Consider the following 19195-nt stretch of genomic DNA (forward strand, 5'->3'; position numbering starts at 1 on the left):
GAACAATAATACTGCAGGTATGATTGATGTGGTTAAGAAGTTCATTTTGGAATCAAGTAGTTCCTAGATTCTATCTTATTGTTTGGTACTCTCTTTCAGTTGCCTTCTACTTCAGCCTCTGGTCGACCAAAGCTTTATAAGTAAAATTTGGCAGGTGGAAACTATACAGAAGCTTGTTGTATATATATTGTTTATTTACTCATTCATTTTGCATCCATTTTTCTAAGCTAGTTTCTGTGTATTAGAACGAGAAGATTAGGTGCAGCTGTTTTGGATGCTAACAATTTGGCACAGCTGACTCCACGTTTGACCTGTTCTGGTGATAGTACTTTTTGGCTCTGAAGGTAAACGCACATACACACACACTCATGCTCACTCGCACATGTGTAGAAGCGTACACGCACAGATAATGAGTGAGGGAGAGAGACTTTACGCAAACAAACATAACTAGATGCTCACAAAACTGAACAGAAAACTGAAAGAATGAGAAAAATATTAAAATGTTTGATGTCAAGTCAGCTTCAAATCAGCAATGGCAACTAGGCAGTGCCAAAATGCCCCATACAATATATATATAAATATTACCTAGGCGTAGGAGTGGCTGTGTGGTAAGTAGCTTGTTTATGAACCACATAGTTCAAGGTTCAATCCCACTGCGTGGCACCTTGGGCAAGTGTCTTCTACTATAGCCTCAGGCCGCCCAAAGCCTTGTGACTGGATTTGGAAGATGGAAGCTGAAAGAAACCCGTTGTATATATGTATATATATATATATGTTTGTGTGTCTGTGTTTGTCCCCCCAACATCACTTGACACCCAATGTTGGTGTGTTTACGACCTCGTAACTTAGCGTCCTCTGCAGCATTTGAACACAGAACATAAATCCAGAAGAAATGTCACTAAGCATTTTGTCTGATACTGTACTCATTCTGCCAGTTTGCCATTTCAATAATAATAATTGTTTTTAAAATAGGCAGAAGGCCTGGAGAGAGTTTTCCGCGAAGTGAACTCCAGCACTTGAATGTTACTTTATTTTATTGACCTTAAAGTAGTGGTTCTCAACTAGGGTCCATATAAGATTTTGGGTGGGATCCACACAACAAAATACTAAATTGGGAATCTGCAATAGTATTTTAAGGGCCCCTGAAAAAAATTTTGTTTTAGATGTATGTATTGGGAGAAACAACTTGGTTATTTTCTTTAACATTTTACATAGTTCAACCTACACAAGTAAATGTGTGAAAAAACATTGAATGGCTATGGGGGTCCACCAGAATAAAATAGTAATCAAAGGGGTCCATAGAAGAAAAAGGGTTGAGAATCCCTGCCCTAGAAGAATGAAAGACATAGGTGACCTCAATAGTGTTTGAACTTAGAACACAAAGAACCAAAGTAATTTCTGCAAAGTATGTTGTCCAATTTTAATCCTTTAGCATTCTGATTATTTGGTCAAATTTACTACTTATTAATTCACATTGTTTTGAATTAATTGTGCATTATCTCATAGTTTTGAGATTTCAATGATGCGATTGCTTATTTTAGAAGATTTTGGAAGTATGCTGTGTGAGAAGACCCGGCAGGACAAGTGAGACCATAACCCGTGGCCTCTAACTGGGATGTAGCCAGTCCATTTATGCATACCTTTCCTTCTTGGGACACAAAACTCTGCTTGCGAAGACCTGTTGAGGCAAGTGGAATCGAAATCGATCAAAAATCAATGGAAATTGTAGTTGTGATACCAGTGCTGGTGGCACGTAAAAGAACCATCCGAACGTGGCCGTTGCCAGTGCCACCTTGACTGGCCTCCATGCCGGTGGCACGTAAAAAGCACCAACCAATTGTAGCCATTGCCAACCTCGCCTGGGACGTAAAAAGCAGCCACTACTCTCACGGAGTGGTTGGCATTAGGAAGGGCATCCAGCTGTAGAAACACTGCCAGATCAGACTGGGCCTGGTGCAGCTTACTGGCTTCCCAGACCCCGGTTGAACTGTCCAACCCATGCTAGCATGGAAAGCGGACGTTAAACGATGATGATGATTGTAAGGTTGGTGTGAGAGGTCAAATCTGACTGTTTTGTGCATAAAACAGGTAGAATATTTGGGCTGGATATGGCTGGTTTAAATGCTACAGGGTTAATGATTCTGTCACTCCAGATAATAAACAGAAAGGCCACGAAATTGTAGTGTTTGAGTTGACTCTAGCTCATGACAAGTACTTCCAGGTTTAACACCTTCTCAGGGTCTTTAGGTGTCTTTCTTGAAGTCCACTCTGATACAAAAATTTAGGTCATAGATTCTGTCTGAGTATAACTTCCAAATTACAAACAATTTCGCCAACTTGCCAAATAATAATAGTAATAAATTCTAATGGACATTAAAGAATGACGATGATGTGTAATGCAAGGCTCCCTCTGACAAGTCATTCTAACGAGACGTCTGCGTTGGCTGAGTCATGCCCTCCGTTGTCAACCAGGAGAATTCATCTACGAAGCAATTGCCCCAGCTCCCCCTCAGGGTTGGCGAAAGCGATGTGGTGGACAACGTAAGACCTGGCTGATGACAGTCAAGGCATATCAGGAACCCAACCTAGGATCCCATAACTATGCTGTTCGCCGCTGGAATAGGGAGTGGTTGGAGATCACGCGGTCGTTAGCCTCAAATCGCCAGGTCTGGTCAGCGTGTGTGAGAGATGCGGCATTGAGGATAAATGAAGCCAGCTCAACCCACCCCGGGTGAATGCTGTCTCAAGACAAGAAAGAAGACAAGGCTACAGATCTTTTTGGGGAAAACACAGTAAAATAAATCACCTCCAATCTGTGACTGGTACATCCTATTTTGATTCAGTTTTTCTTGATCTCCATCTGCTTCTTTATTCTTGCCAACTACTGCTATCCAAAATTGAAGTGTCTATACAAGATTGGTCGATTTGCCTGATAACCCTCAAATTAGAAATAGCAGCCAAATAACCTTCAAATTACGCCCTTCCATCATTTAAAAACATACAGAAGTTAAAAAATAAACTGAGATATATTAGATACTGAGGTGGTAGATAACACTGTACGAATAAAAGACAGCATGATAACAGCTGGAACATTTTTGATCATAGTTATGCTGGATCAGGGTGACCTGGGGCTAGAACAATGAGAATAACTGTCAGCCGGCATCACTTTTTGTTAACCAGCACAGCTGTAGAGCAAATACCAGGGAGATAGGAAAACATCTATTCAGTTTGTTGAAAGTATCTCCTCTAACAATACTTAAATATCCAGTCTAAATGTTCACAAACTATCCCGCCCATTCCTGCATGTTTGTGTGTGTGTGTGTGTGTGTGTGTGTTAGTCAATAAATATATGATGCCAACTTTTTATTAGTTTAGATCAGGGAAAGTAAAAAGGATGGGTGAGGGGAAAATCTGTGGCCTTGAAACTGTATATCAGATATTTGAGGGTTGTACAAGCTGCAAACTGCTGTTATGTGTCAGAATTTTTTTTTTTTCATATTTATTTTAGTGATAATAACATTTAATAATTCTGTATTCATTTAATAATTAGTTGTTATTAATAAATTATACATGTAATTGATGACAAAAAAGTAATGAATAATAAAATGTTAAATAATTAATAATTCATTTGATAATACTTATAATGGTTCCCTTTATTTTCTAAATGGGCATACATACTTGTTAAGGAATGTAATAAAATGCATTTTTAAAAATATATTCTTCCAATTTATTTATTTTTTCATCATCACCATCATCATCATTATTAATAAGGTGGTGAGCGGGCAGAACCGTTAGCACGCTGGACAAAAGTACTTAGCGGTATTTTGTCCATTGCTACATTCTGAGTTCAAATTTCGCCAAGGTCAACTTAGCCTTTCATCCTTTCAGGGTTGATTAAATAAGTACCAGTTATGTACTGGGGTCGATATAATCGACTTAATCCCTTTGTCTGTGTGTTCATTTGACTGTAATTTTACGTGTTCCGTCTGTGTGTCTATGTCTTTAGGTTTCCATAATTCTGGGTTGTCTTGTTTCTGTTCGTTATTACTTATGTGCTTTTGCATGTCTATGTGTTTGAGTGTCTTCTGGTCTGAATGACTGCACTTGTAAGTCCTTTACTGATCCTACTGGTAAATCTTCCCCATTTCTTGTCATGGGTTGGGTTTCCTCTTCCGTTGCTTTGTACTTCTTCAATTCCACTGTCGTCGGTGACTTCCTTCTCTCTCTTATTCTGGCTTTCACCTCCGCAAAGTTCCTGTTGTATTCAATTTTCTGTTTCTGCTGTTTTTCTACCATTATATCCCCCTGAATACTCTTCTCTACCATTTCCACTGCTGCTCTCGGGCATTTTTTCCTCAAGTGCCCTCTTTCACTTTGGCATCAAAGTTCATTTTTCCCCCTGTATCATCCTGTTGGAGATTTTTTCCGCTTCCTCTTCTGATAAAAAACTTACCACTATCGACGCACATCTCTTTCCTCTTTTAAAGAACATTATGCTGTCTCCTATTTGTTCTTCCAAGATTTCTTCTATCTCTTCCTATTTCTTTACTACCCACAAGGGGCTAAACACAGAGGGGACAAACAAGGACAAACAGATCAAGCCAATTACATTGACCCCAGTGTGCAACTTGCACTTAATTTATCGACCCCGAAAGGATGAAAGGCAAAGTCGACCTCAGCGGAATTTGAACTCAGAACGTAGCGGCAGACAAAATACGGCTACGCATCTTGCTCTGTGTGCTAACGTTTCTGCCAGCTCGCCACCTTCTGTCTCTTCCTGCGGCACGTGTTCAGTTCTATTTTCATTTGAAAATGTTCTAAATATGACCATCTTCTTTTCTATTTTCACTTTTTCCTCCTCTGGCAGGGTCATTTTTATATTTGCCCCTTCTTTCTTTACCATACCATAATATTTGTTTATCAACTCGTCATTCCACAGTATCATCTCCATCCTCAGCACATGTGGGTCTAGGGGAACTCAACCTCCAGCAGCCTCTGCATAACTTCTCATTTTTCTCAGTTATTCACCACCACCAAACAATGGCAGCTTTGCACACAAAAAATTCGGCTAGAGTTCTTCAAAAAACAACAAAAAAAGTGGCTTGCTAGCTGTTGATGATTATTCGCCTTTGAAGACTTATAGAATTTCAAGTGAAATAAATTCACTGATCTACAAAATTTGAAATATTGCATTTCTAAATCTCTCAGAGAGACTTATACAGTAGCAGCATGATAAAGTAACGGTTTGTTGCCAACTTAATGTGGCAGTCCCATTACCTTCAATTATTATTTACGATTATTTAAGGCAAATACAAAACGCAAATTTTTTTCACTTTGATGTTTTAGTCTATATTTAATTTCGATTTGCATATGTTCATCAATTCACTACACTGTCTTTAAAGTAAACAAAATCAAAATTTTAAATTGGGGGTGGGGGGTGAAAGTAAAATTAAAAAAATTTTTTTTGCATATTCGTAATCTCCAACATCTGAAATGTAGGAATCTGAAAAAAAATTTTTTTTTAAATGCATTTTTCAAGGAGAGGTGTGATTCGGCATTAGCCCCGTGATTACAAGTCATTTTATATCTCTTATTATAAAAGGCAGATTTTATCTGCCTCCCTTTGTAACTTATAGAAATCTACAATATAGGATTTCTTCAATTACAATTTACCTAGCATTTTTAAGAGTAGAATGCATCGGGTCATGCCAGGTCCAGTTTTTAAAATTTAAACTCCAATTAAGCAAAATTTACAGAAAACTCACATTCTGGTGTGTATGTCAAATGCTTTTCTTAATGTGGTTTACACCACACGCACACACACACAGTGTGCAACGAATAAAATGAAAGTAAATAGCGACAGAGTGATTTGAGGAAGACTAAACTGAAAGTATTTAAACCACTACTCAAAAAATAAAAAAACACAGCAAACAGAAACAAATAAATACATAACGATTTACTCCTCACACAATTTCTTCAATTAGAGTTTACCTAAGATTTTTCAAAGTACTCCATTCGGTCATGCCATAATATATTTCTTTCAATTTCACCCCAATTAAGACAAAATTCGAGAAAACTCAATATTTTAACATTTCACTCCGAAAGCATTGATGTACATGTGTGCATGCGTGAGTGTGTGTGTGTTTGATGGGTTGTGCGACACAGAAAGTGTGGTGTGTAGTGAAGTGCTTTTGTTAGTGTGTGTAAAGAGACAGAGTGAGTGAAAGACAGAAATAACTGAACTTTTTTTATTCACTTTTTGTAGTGAGTGACTGAGAGAGAAAAGAGAGAGAGAGGTTATGTATGTATATATGTATGTATGGCTTCAGTGACACACACACACAAAAACACATACCTACGTACACCTAAAGCACGCACACACACACACACACACACAAGCGGAGCGCGAACTTCAAAATTTTGGTAGTATTAATTTGCGAGCATACTTCTAAGCGCGCGTAATTGAAAGTTTTCACTATGATATCATCACGTGCGAAAAAATTCGAAGGGTTTTGAACAATTGAGATACACATGTCACGCCTGTATTGAAACCATTGCTAAGCTGCCGTAATTGCTTAATTAAGACTTTGTTTAAATTGAAAGGGGCAATTATGTGACGAGGTTGAAAAAAAAATACCCCAGAAAAAAAAATGTACTGCTGGTATTTATATAATTCACTACTATTTTGCTACAATGTCATGAAAAAGAAAAAATTTAGGTATGTAAATCGAATTCGCCACCCCCTTTTCCCCGTTCGCGTTTGTGTAAAAAAAATTATTATTTAAGTTTTAAAAATTATTTACTTTGTTCAAAAAATATTAATATTAATTAATTTTCAAGAATTATTTAATTTTATTCTGTAAAATAGTAATTAATTCATTTATCTGTAAATCCGCGAGGTTGTTACTCAGGCACCTAGAATGGTAACCTTCAACTAACACTATCTCCTCCGAGACCCTGCGGCGCAAGTTGACCAAAATTGAGAGTATGGTAGAAGAAGGCTTGCTCTTCCTTCCGTAGAACATAAAATTCAAATCGGACCATGTTAACACCAAAAATTATTTACATCAAAAAGATGCTTTTTTCTATGAAAATCCCTATTTTTTACGATTTTTTCACTGCTGTGTCGCCACTTTTCGGTGTATTTCGACCAGAAAAATGTTCACAAAATTTTTACTTTTCAAAATTACAATTCCAGCGGGTCGAAACAAACCCGAGCAACGCCGGGCGATACTGCTAGTTACTACTAAATAACAGCATACTTGCTGATGGAATTTTATAAAATCACTCATTTGACATAGTAATTTAATTTATTAGTAATATTTATCTTTTGAAAATTGTTTGGATTGTATATCTAGAAAAGGACTTGGTAAATTATATATTTATATTTGTTTCCAGTGATATAAAGCAGATATGATTCTTAAGGAAAATTTTTCACCAGTTTGTTATACTTTTGGTTGAATTTTTGTTTTAGTATGCTAAAATACTAAATTATAAAAAAAAAACTATAATTTTCTATCGAAAGATAATAGTAAAAATCAGATGTTGAATATGTAAGGTGTGAACTTTTAGTCAGTAGGGAGGTGATAATTGAAGAACAGGAATGCTAATTATTCCAGTTGTAACTAATGTAGAAGTTAAGTAGAGTTAAATTAAACTGAAAGATAAATTATCATTAAGCAATGTTTTTGATATTGTAATGCTGATCAAGGCAGTGAGCTGGCAGAATCGTTAGCATGCCAGGCATAATGCTTAGTGGTTATTTCGTCTGCCAATCAAACCGTCCAACCAATGCCAGCATGGAAAGCGGACGTTAAATGATGATGATGATGATAATATATGATGGGCTTCTTTCAGTTTCCATCTACCAGATCCACTCACAAGGCTTTGGTTGGCCTGAGACTATAGTTGAAGACAATTGCCTAAAGTGGCACACAGTGGGACTGAACCTGGAACCACGTAGTTGGGAAGCAAGCTACCTACCACCCAGCCACTACTGAAATAACCATGAAATTCAATTAAAAGTAATCCTGGTTATGGTAATGGTTTCTCAGTAAAGTACAAGGCCACTTGACTGTTGACAATGGATCAATTGTTGGTTTTGATGATGAGCCTTCAGTTGATCAATCAACTGCACTACCTAATCATTAATTAACATGTCAGAGGGCTGAGTATTCCACAGGTGCCTTTTAGCTTTTATTTGTTTCTGTCATTAGATTGTGTCCATGCCAGGTCACCACTTTGAAGAATTTTAGTCAAATGAATCGATCTCAATTCTTATTCTGTTGGTCACTTTTGTCAAACCTCTACGTTACTAGGATGTAAACATACCAACACTGGTTGTTAAGTAGTGTTGGGGGACAAAAAGATGCAAAAGCATATCGACATATACATACACACACATAGTTGTGATACCTGTACCTGTGGCACGTAAAACGCACCATCCGTACGTGGCCGATGCCAGCGCTGCCTTTACTGACTTCCTTGCCGGTGGCAGGTAAAAAGCACCAACTGATCGTGGCCGTTGCCAGCCTACTCTGGCACCTGTGCCGGTGGTATGTAAAAAGCATCATCCGTACGCAGCTGATGCCAGTGCCACCTTGACTGGCCCGCTTGTCGGTGGCACGTAAAAAGCACTCACTACACTCACGGAGTGGTTGGCGTTAGGAAGGGCATCCAGCTGTAGAAATACTGCTAGATCAGACTGGAGCCTGGTGCAGCCTCCTGGCCTCCCAGACCCCGGTCGAACTGTGCAACCCATGCTAGCATGGAAAGCGGACGTTAAACGATGATGATGATACATGCATAACAGGCTTCTTTCAGTTTCTGGTGTAGTTGTATATATGTTAGCCAGTATACATACATTGTTACTTATGCCTGTGCCTCAGTTACAATAAGAGGTTGTCTGTTGGTGCATTTGTGTAGCTATTGTGCCCATGTATTTCTGTTATCTGTGCATTTGTTGTAATATGAGCTCATCTGTTGGGGTCTGCTGTCTCCATATGTGTCCTTACATATTCAGTCTTTTGGGTCTTACTTCGTGTGTGTGTGTGTGTGTGTGTATGAATGTTGATATTTTGTTTCTTTATGTGATGTGTGTTGAATTGTCTGTTCCTGTCTGTGTGTATGATTTGTTTTTGTAGCTACCACTTTCTCTTTTTCCCCTTATTTGTATGTGGTCTCTCTCTGTCTCTCGCCGTCTTCCTCTTCCCCTAAGTGTCTGTGTGTCTCTGTATGTTCCCATTTTGTTAGATGTTCGTAAAGAGAAAAAATATTTTAAATACTTTATAATTAGATGTATTAATAACTGATGCTGACTGAAAGACAGGACAGAAAAAACAGTAACAACAACAACAACAATAATAATGTTTTACATGTGCTACTTCATTATTTGAAGTACTGTGTTAATTGTCGATGTTAACCTCATTCTAGAAACGTCCAATCCTCTCTCATCATGAATACTTGTTATCTAAGGAGTCAATATAGGACATCTTTTATGTGGTCGCCTGACCAGCTAGAAATAGCTGCTAAATCTCCCTCAGATCACACCATGTTGCTGGGAATGAAGAAAGAATACTTTGAATATTGTAGTCCTAGATAGCCATAGCTAAAAAAAAACATGGTCAGGATTGAATTGATTTCAGACATAGTTCTTGATTGATCGGCCTGGGGTTAAACAGTAGCAACCATTAGATATTGTTGAGTCTCTACATGGTCCCTCACTTACTAGAAATGGTGCTTAAATCTTCCTCAAATTATACCTTACCATGCAAAAAAAAAAAAAAAAGGAAAGGATGCTTCAGATAATGTAGTCTCACACATGCTCTTAAAGAGAGGTTGGTCACAGTTGGAATGCTGTTAATCATAGGTCAGCTTGAGGTTAAGTGGCAACAGTGATTTCTTAATGTTATTGAGATATTATATATATATAGCTACTACAAAATCTTTGGAAAGCAGCGGATCAATCAGAAAGTAATGCAGTTTTTACCTTCTGATGCACCTTCATATGTGTTTGCATGTATATTTATGTGTGTGTATGTGTAGTCATACACACACACACATACATATATATATATATGTTTGTGTGTCTGTGTTTGTCCCACCAACATCACTTGACAACTGGTGTGTTTATGTCCCCGTAACTTAGCGGTTCGGCAAAAGAGGCCGATAGAATAAGTACTAGGCTTACAAAGAATAAGTCCTGGAGTCGATTTGCTTGACTAAAGGCCGTGCTCCAGCATGGCCACAGTCAAATGACTGAAACAAGTAAAAAAGAAAATACCCTTACGTGTTGAATGTAATGGTTTCTATTTCTCTTGCTTATTCCATCAAACATATACATATGATGATGATGATGATTTTATTATCATCATCATCATCAGTAAACAACAAGAATAGTGCAATGCAATTTGTAATAATAGAGATTGACTCTGTTTATCGAATTGAATGAATTGAACAATATTTCGTCAGATTGTTTGTCTTCCTTGGGTTCAAAATGTGAAATAGAAAATTTCTGAATTTCAGAGTGAATTAAAATTAAGAACTTTATTCCAGATTAAGTAAATCTTTTATTGCTTTGCTTGTTTCATTCGTTAGATTCCAGCCAAGCTGGGCACCCAATTAAAACTTTTAGCTGTTCATATGAATCTTTCTCTGTATCTATTTTTATTTCTGGTACTTACTTACCTTATTGGTCTATGAATGCTTCACCTTGAGAGATGATAGTCATCCCATCAACTCACACATACACACCACACCCCATCACACAGTACAATCCCTCCCTTGATGAGCCCTTAGATGACTTTTAAGACCAGCTGCTGACTGACTGGGTTTAAAACACAAATGACAAATATTATTCAAGTTTCTTCTATATCTTTGCCCTTTGGAATCTGATTCTGTAGGAATGTTTTTATGAACTAGCATATGTCTTTTAAGTCCAGATATTGTCTTATAAGTTTTTTGACATGTGACTCAAGCCCTAACCGGTGGTTGGTGTCCAAGATCATTACCTATCTGGACATTATGATTTTCATGTGACTTCAGAACACGGCCACATATAATACATATCCAATGTTCACTGTTGATTATAGTTCCAGTTCCAATATATATATATATATATATATATATATATATATATTATATATATATATATATATATATTTGATTATAATTTATATATATATATATATATATATATATATATATATATATATATATATACTAAGCAATAAGGTTTAGCAACGATTGCCTTACCACATACCGAATTTAGAAATAGCAGTCAAAGGGTTATAGCTATTTCTTCTACTAAAAAGGGAGATCTCAGTAAAAACAGCATTTGGAAGGCAGACACAAACAGGTAAGAGAGAATGAATTGACTGCAATCTATCATACATTTTTTTAGTTATCCACGGACGTACGTTTCGAAATCAAGTTTTTAGGAAAGCATAAGAATTAAATATTAAATATTAAATAATTCTATCTTACCGAACTTCTTTTCTCTTCAGCGTAGAATACTATAATCATAAATGATTATATATTGAATTTTGAGATACCAGAAGGCACCAACTCAACTCAGTATCAGAGCGAGCTAGAATCCGCAACTGGTATCACCGAATTCAATTTGTGAATGAAACGATTGTGTCAACAGCCCCTTCCCACCGCGTGTAGCCAAAACAAGATGCTGTGGTCATCTACTGAGATAAAATATGGTTATCCGTAATAATGAAGGGTGAAATTAATTAATTTGGAAAAATTATCAATTACACCAAGTAGTCTTCGGCATGTAAAAGCCTCATTCGAGGAAAATTTAAGTATACTAAGCAATACTTTTTAGTAGAAGAAATAGCTATAACCCTTTGACTGCTATTTCTAAATTCGGTATGTGGTAAGGCAACTCGTTGCTAAACCCTTATTGCTTATATATATATATATATTTGATTATAATTTATATATATATATATATATATATATATATATATATATATTTGATTATAATTTATATATATATATATGTATATATAGGCGCAGGAGTGGCTGTGTGGTAAGTAGCTTGCTTACCAACCACATGGTTCCGGGTTCATTCCCATTGCATGGCACCTTGGGCAAGTGTCTTCTACTATAGCCTCGGGCCGACCAAAGCCTTGTGAGTGGATTTGGTAGATGGAAACTGAAAGGAGCCCGTCGCATGTATGTATATATATATATATAAAACTTTTTCAATTTTTTAATTCTTAGGCCTATTAATTATTAATTGGTGCACATTCTATATGAATGTTTCTTTCCTTGTTATAAATATGGAATGTGAAACCTCTTTGGTGAAGATAAATTTTATTCCTGATGAAGAGGCCATTGTCAGTTTGGTGTTTTAATGTGTTAATGGATTGTGGCAATGGCTCCTGAAACAGCTGTGCAACTTGAATTCCTTCATGCACTTTATGAGGGATATTATTCTGGATTCCTCTTACCTTTAGTAGTTTAACTATCTTACACTTTTTTAATTTTTAGTCACCTTGCTATATGTATACTTTCACATTTTCTTCATGTGCTTCCATAAGCATTGTTCTTTATAGGTTTTTCACATGTTTTTACATGTGTATATGTGTATATTCTTATACCTTTGGCTTTTATGTGCTGAATGCCCTCGTATTTTAACATGTACCTATGTTCAACGGTGTGAATATATGGGGGTGATATAAAGTTGTTTGCCCAAATCTGATGTTTATTTTTTAACCACTGAGTTTCATCATCATCGTTCAACGTCCACTTTCCTATGCTGGCATGGGTTAGACAGTTTGACTGAGGGCTGGCAAGCCAGAAGGCTGTACCAGGATCCAATCTGATCTGGCAAGGTTTCTACAGCTTGATGCCCTTTGTAATGCCAACCACTCCATGAGTGTAGTGGGTGCTTTTTACGTGCCACCCGCATGAAGGCCACACAGGTGGTACTGGCAACAACCACGCCTGAATGGTGCTTTTTATGTGTTCCTTTCTGTGGAAGAGCGACGGCTCGAAATGTTAAAGACTTTTTCAATTCCCGAGCATTATACTAACACATCTGTTTGTTGTCTACACCACCTGTCTTCGTCTTTGGTTTTTTCCGTGAATTCTCCCTATAAGCCTCATTAAAGGATAATAATATCCAATGAATTTACTGGTTTATTACCTATATATTTTGAATATTAATTTTAATACTCAAAAATAGGTAATTAAATAAACCGAGGTTCATATTTATTTAAGAAAGATAAGAAAATCAAGATAAATCAATTGACAATTATCTTTATAATTACAAAAATAGACATAATCCCTGACAGCTGTTTCGATTCAGACTTTAAAGATTTTAATTAAAATAATTAAATCATTATCAAACAGAATCTAGTCGGAGGTAGAAAAAAAGATATACCATTACATTTTTATGTTTTTAAGTATATGGAACATTTCAGCTGCCAGGGATTATGTCTATTTTTGTAATTAATAAATATAATTATTAATTGATTTATCTCTATTTTCTTATATATGTATATATATATATATTTAAAAATGCATTTTACCCTATCTTCAGTATTTGAGTACTTTTTTTCCCACCTTGTTTTGTCTTTATGTGCTTACTCCTGTATGTATGTGTGTGCATGTATATATAATAATAATAATAATAGGGAATATAATTCCAAACTTACAGGGAAAAATTCAATTTAGCAATTCTAAGGTTTTTATTGTATATTTATTTTTTCTATATGGTGTGAATAACGTCTTTAACTATTGAATTGCTTAATATAGGTTTTTCTCTCAATATATATATATATATATATATATATATATATATATGTGAAAAGGATTTGCACAGTTTCTCTCTCAAGGTGTGTGTCCAGCAATACTTGGTCAGCTTCAAGCTATAGCAGACAGTTGCGGCAAGATGTCTTGTAGCTGCAAAGCGACCCCAAACCATCAGATTGCAGACTGGACTTCTTAACCATGCAGCCATGCCAATGCCTGACATAGGGATAAGAATGTAGCATGTTTGATTTCCAAATATGAATTTATTGAAATAAGGTTATTTACTGCAGCTCATCTCATACACTTAAACACTTAATAACATTTAATTATAAGTAACGAGGCATTTTACTGAAGATCCAGCAGAGCATGCTGTGGTTACTCTTTAATTTCATTATATGAGTTTCGCTGACGAGTGCATAGAATGAAGTAAATGATATACACACAAACACTCACACTTTCTCTCTCTCTCTCTCTCTCTCACACACAGACACACACACACACACACATAAATATATTGTTGTTTGCCTGTCCATTTAATGTTGGCTTTGAAAAATGAACATTAAAACACCAATGAGGAAGAGGAGGAGGAGGTCGACAATGATGCCATCGATGTCATCAATGGTGGTAGTGTTGGTGGTGGGGGTGATGACAGGTAGAGTGCAGAATTCATAATTGTTGCTGCAGGAATATTTGTTGTTCAATTGGATTTCTGCTTAGGAAAGCATTCGTGTGCTTTTAACCTGTGACTTAAATGCATATGATATTATTATAACATATGCAACAAATTTCAAATAAATCTGTCTAGTGAAGGAGTCTTTATGCAGTTGTTCAGCCTGCTAGAAATTACAGCCAAATCTCCCTCAAATCACAGTCTTCTGTCTTAAAAAAAAAAACCGGATGGTTACATTGAGAGTAATCTCTCTCTTTTTTAAGAAAATGCAGTGGGCAGGACTAAAACAGTAGGTACAGGTGTGCCCAATTACAGGTTATTGGTCGGGTTAAAAAACCAGCAACAGTAGTGGAGGCGCAATGGCCCAGTGGTTAGGGCAGCAGACTCGCGGTCGGAGGATCGCGGTTTTGATTCCCAGACCGGGCGTTGTGTGTATTTATTGAGCGAAAACACCTAAAGCTCCACGAGGTTCCGGCAGGGGGTGGTGGCGACCCCTGTTGTACTCTTTCGCTCCAACTTTCTCTCACTCTTTCTTCCTGTTTCTTGTCCCCGACTTCCTACGCAACCGCTGAGCCTGGATGCGCATTCATCCATCCGTCGATGCTGTCGGTGTCGGGGGTTGACCTGCTTTCTCTTCTGCAGGTCTTACAAATAGCAAAGGATCACGTTTCAGACTTCTCCCATCTTGCAAGCTCTGGGACGAAGACCGTTCGCTCAACAGCAACAGTAACCAAAGCTGAAAAGGATCATAAGATATAATGTTGAGTAATTTTCTGTATGGCATTAACACCTGGATCATCTGTTATTTGTAAGAGTAGAGGCCTCAGGGTTTACACCTGACTACCTGGCATAAATATTTGGTGTTAACATAGAAAGATACCCCTCACCTCATCTCTCAGGAATAATGGTGGTGGACTCATTGAGTAGATAGATTATTGGAATAAGTACCTGCATATCATGTTTGTATTGTATATTATATATATCTTAATGTAGGATAAAATTTTTTTTGAAAAAAATTCTTTTATAAAAAAAACCTTATCAATGGCCAGCATATTAAAAAATACCTTTAAAGGTTAAATTTAATGTTTATAAATTGTTTATGAATTGTATATTATATATATATATATATATATATGCGGGCATGGCTGTGTAGTTAGGGAGCTTGCTTCCTAGCTACATGGTTTCGGGTTCAGTCCCACTGCATGGCACTTTGGGTAGGTGTATTCCGCTATAGCCCCGAGCCAACCGAAGCTTTGTGATTGAATTCAGCAGGCGGAAGTTACTGCCGTGTGTGTATATGTGCGTGTAGGTGCTTGTGGCTCTCCGAAAGAGAGAGAGAGAGAGGGATATATTTATATATATATATTTATGTGTGTGTTTTGATAAGCTGATAGTTTCAAAAGAAAAATCTCTTTTGTGATATTTGTTCTACTTGTGCTGCACAGACAATCCCTTGCTCTAACCATCTCAAATGCAGTGAACCAATGATTGGTTAGTTGGAAACCTGTAACCAACAACAGCAACAATGATACTTGCCACAATATCTTATTTGCAGGTTGGACAAAATGCTTAGGGGCATTTCTTCATGTCCTGAGTTCAAATTTTGCCATGGTTGATTTTACTTTTCATCCTTATGGGATTGATAAAAGTACCAGTTGAGCAAGGAGATCAGTGTAATTGTCTAGCCCCCACCCTTAAAAATTTCAGGCCTTGTGCCTATAGTAGAAAGTAAAAAATATCTCGTACAAAAAGCAGACATTTGTGACATGTAATTGTAATGGTCTGAAATTTCAGATTCAAAGAATATTCCAAAGTGCTATGTGCTTTAATTTGACATGTCTGCTGACAGCTGGAATGTAATCTTTCAGCTGACAGGAACATTTGGAGGAGATTCATAGGAGAAGCAAATTGTATCCCTTTTGTAAACTGCAAGGCCTCACAGACAGGCAGGTGAAATTAAATAGTGATATGTTTGTTTTGTTGGCTCTCCAAGCAAATACTAGCATTTGAATTTGATAGCATTAATAATACTGTAATTTTTCTGTACTATTAACCTCTTGTTTAATCATAAAAAGTGTTGTAATATTTACATTTATACTATATTTAGTTTGGTTGCTCTCTGACTAATTGTGTATATGGTCTCAGACTAAATTCAATCTAGTAACCCCTGTACTTAAACTCGTGTGTGACACTCTTGTCCACTTGGCCTCTGATGCATTTTCAATCCAGTCTAGTACTTCACACACATTCAAGAATTACAAAGCTGCCTGATGATGATCTGAGATCAAATTGAAAGAAACTTGATATGGCTATAAATAGTCTGAATATTATAGACATAAGGCACATGATAATATGATCAAAGGTCACACTGATAAAAAATGTGTTGAAAGTTAATAATCCAGATATTTAAGACATGTGGCACTTGACGATAATCAGAAATCAAACTGATCAAAATATGGTGTAATGATTAAGTCTGAATATTTTTCCTGCTATACACAAAAGCCAAATCCCCTTCAAACCACACCCTAATGTGTTAAAAAGGGAAGGACACATTGCATGATATAATCTGAGATACACTGTATCTGAAAAGCAAAAAAGATCATGGTTTGGTCACAGTTGTAATACCTGTCAAGGCCAACCCAGGGCTAAAAAGCAACAACAACAATAGCAACAATGACACTAAGTTATCAACTGTAAATATCAAGTTAGTAAGCTTACTCGTTAGCAATTTCAAGAATGCTTGCAAATAAATTACTTATCTCATTTGTGTGTGTACGAAGAAATTAGTTACATTTCAGGCAATAATTTATTTATCAGACTTGTGTATGTTTAAAGAAATGAGTTGGCATTATTTTTCAACCTTATCTGTAATTATTGTGTTTCTATATCTGCTGTTTTCAGACTCACTGTTGGTATAGAATATGAAACCAGTCCTGATTCATCAGCCTTGTTTTGGTTATCACCACTTCAAACTGCTGGAAAGCAGCATCCATATTTATACAGCCAATGTGAGGTAATTTCACTTAACCCTTTTGTTACCATATTTCTGCTGAAATACATTGCTTTTCGTTTTTGGATTTAGTTTGCAAGATTCTTTATATGAGTTCGTGTGTTGAAGCATATTCTTTTGTGTCTGGGGAGAGTCATTTTCTTTTTGTGCCTTATTATTTAACACACTCACCGGTAAAATTTCCACTTATTTCTTATTTTTATTTTCCTAAAATTTTCATTGCATCTTGCAACCTTTACATGCAAGACGCAACGAAAATTTTAAGAAAATAAAAATAATAAATAAGTGGAAACTTTACCGGTGAGTGTGTTAAATAATAAGGCACAGAAAGAAAATGACTCTTCCCAGACACAACAGCACATTGCCTTTGTTATTTAGGAAACTAACTTTAATCATAATTGAGCTGGTGTTTAGAGCATAAATTAATATGACATTTTGATGGGAAGTTTTAGTTTATATGACTTTAAAGCAAGAGGTTTGGATCATAGAACAAGGGCTGGCTTCGAGTGGGTTGGTATCAAAAGGGTTAATGTATTCATGCAGTTTTTTGTCCTTATTTTTCACAGATTTATGTAAATAAAATTACTTTTCCCTCCTCTCTGTTAGGAGGCACAAGAACTTACACTCACATGGTACACACATGACGAATACTTCCGCTTAACAAATTCAATCACAATGCTTTGATCAGCCCGAGGCTATAGCAGAAGGTGCCATGCAGTGGGACTGAACTCAAAACCACGTGACTGGGAAGCAAGCTTCCTAACTACACAGCCTTGCCTGTACCTACAAAAAGGAATATTAATAGATAGTGGTAGCAAGTACTGTAGACTAGAATGTACATTTCTATAAGTACATCATCATCATCATTTTCCTTTAACCCTTTCATTACCAACCCGGCTGAAACCAGCTCTGGCTCTGAGTACAAATGTCTTGTTTTCATAAGTTTTGAATTAAAATCTTCCATCAAACCTTTGTCACAATTTCTGTTCCTAACACTAGCTTAATGATAACTAAGTTATTTTTTCTAAATTCTTTGTTATATTTAAAATAATTGAAAGAAACGCAGAGCATCTCAAAATAAATACAGTAACGAAAGGGTTAATGTTTGTTTTCCATACTGGCATGAACTGGACAGTTTGACAAGAGGTGAGAAGCTGCACCAGGTCCCATTCTGATTTCACTTGGTTTCTACAGCTGGATGCCTTTCCTAACGCCAACCACTTTACATTGTGCGCTTGGTGCTTTTAAAATGTCATGGGCATGAGCACTTCTGTGTGGTACTGGCACAAGTGCTCATTACATGGCACTGACATGGGACTCTTGCAGGCCAAACCTCTTCACCAGGGGATGCAGCGTTGGCAGTAAGATCTCTACACGTTGTGTTATGTTGAAGGGATTTATCATAATCTAGACATAAAGTATGGATGTACGGTTAAGAAGTACACTCGGCAACCATATGCTTCAAGATTTGGTCCCTCAGCACTATACCTTGGGCAATTCCCTTCTAATAAATACAGGTAGATAAATACCTATTTCTTTACTACCCACAAGGGGCTAAACACAGAGAGGACAGACAAATGGATTAAGTCGATTATATCGACCCCAGTGAGTAACTGGTACTTATGTAATCGACCCCGTAAGGATGAAACTCAAAGTCGACCTCGACAGAAATTGAACTCAGAACGTAGTGGCAGACGAAATACTGCTAAGCATTTCGCCTGGCATGCTAACGTTTCTGCCAGCTC

General features: G+C 36.7%; 1 protein-coding gene across 1 annotated transcript in view; it reads left to right on the forward strand.

Annotated features, from left to right (window-relative positions):
• LOC115209725 (leukotriene A-4 hydrolase) overlaps positions 1–19195 on the forward strand; it is a 102894-nt gene that overhangs the window by 55853 nt on the left and 27846 nt on the right. The window contains exon 3 of the mRNA XM_029778223.2: positions 17342–17453. Coding sequence (XP_029634083.1) covers positions 17342–17453 — 112 coding nt within the window. The remainder of the gene's footprint in view (positions 1–17341; positions 17454–19195) is intronic.

Source organism: Octopus sinensis, linkage group LG3, assembly GCF_006345805.1.
Source record: "Octopus sinensis linkage group LG3, ASM634580v1, whole genome shotgun sequence".
Classification (NCBI taxonomy): domain Eukaryota; kingdom Metazoa; phylum Mollusca; class Cephalopoda; order Octopoda; family Octopodidae; genus Octopus; species Octopus sinensis.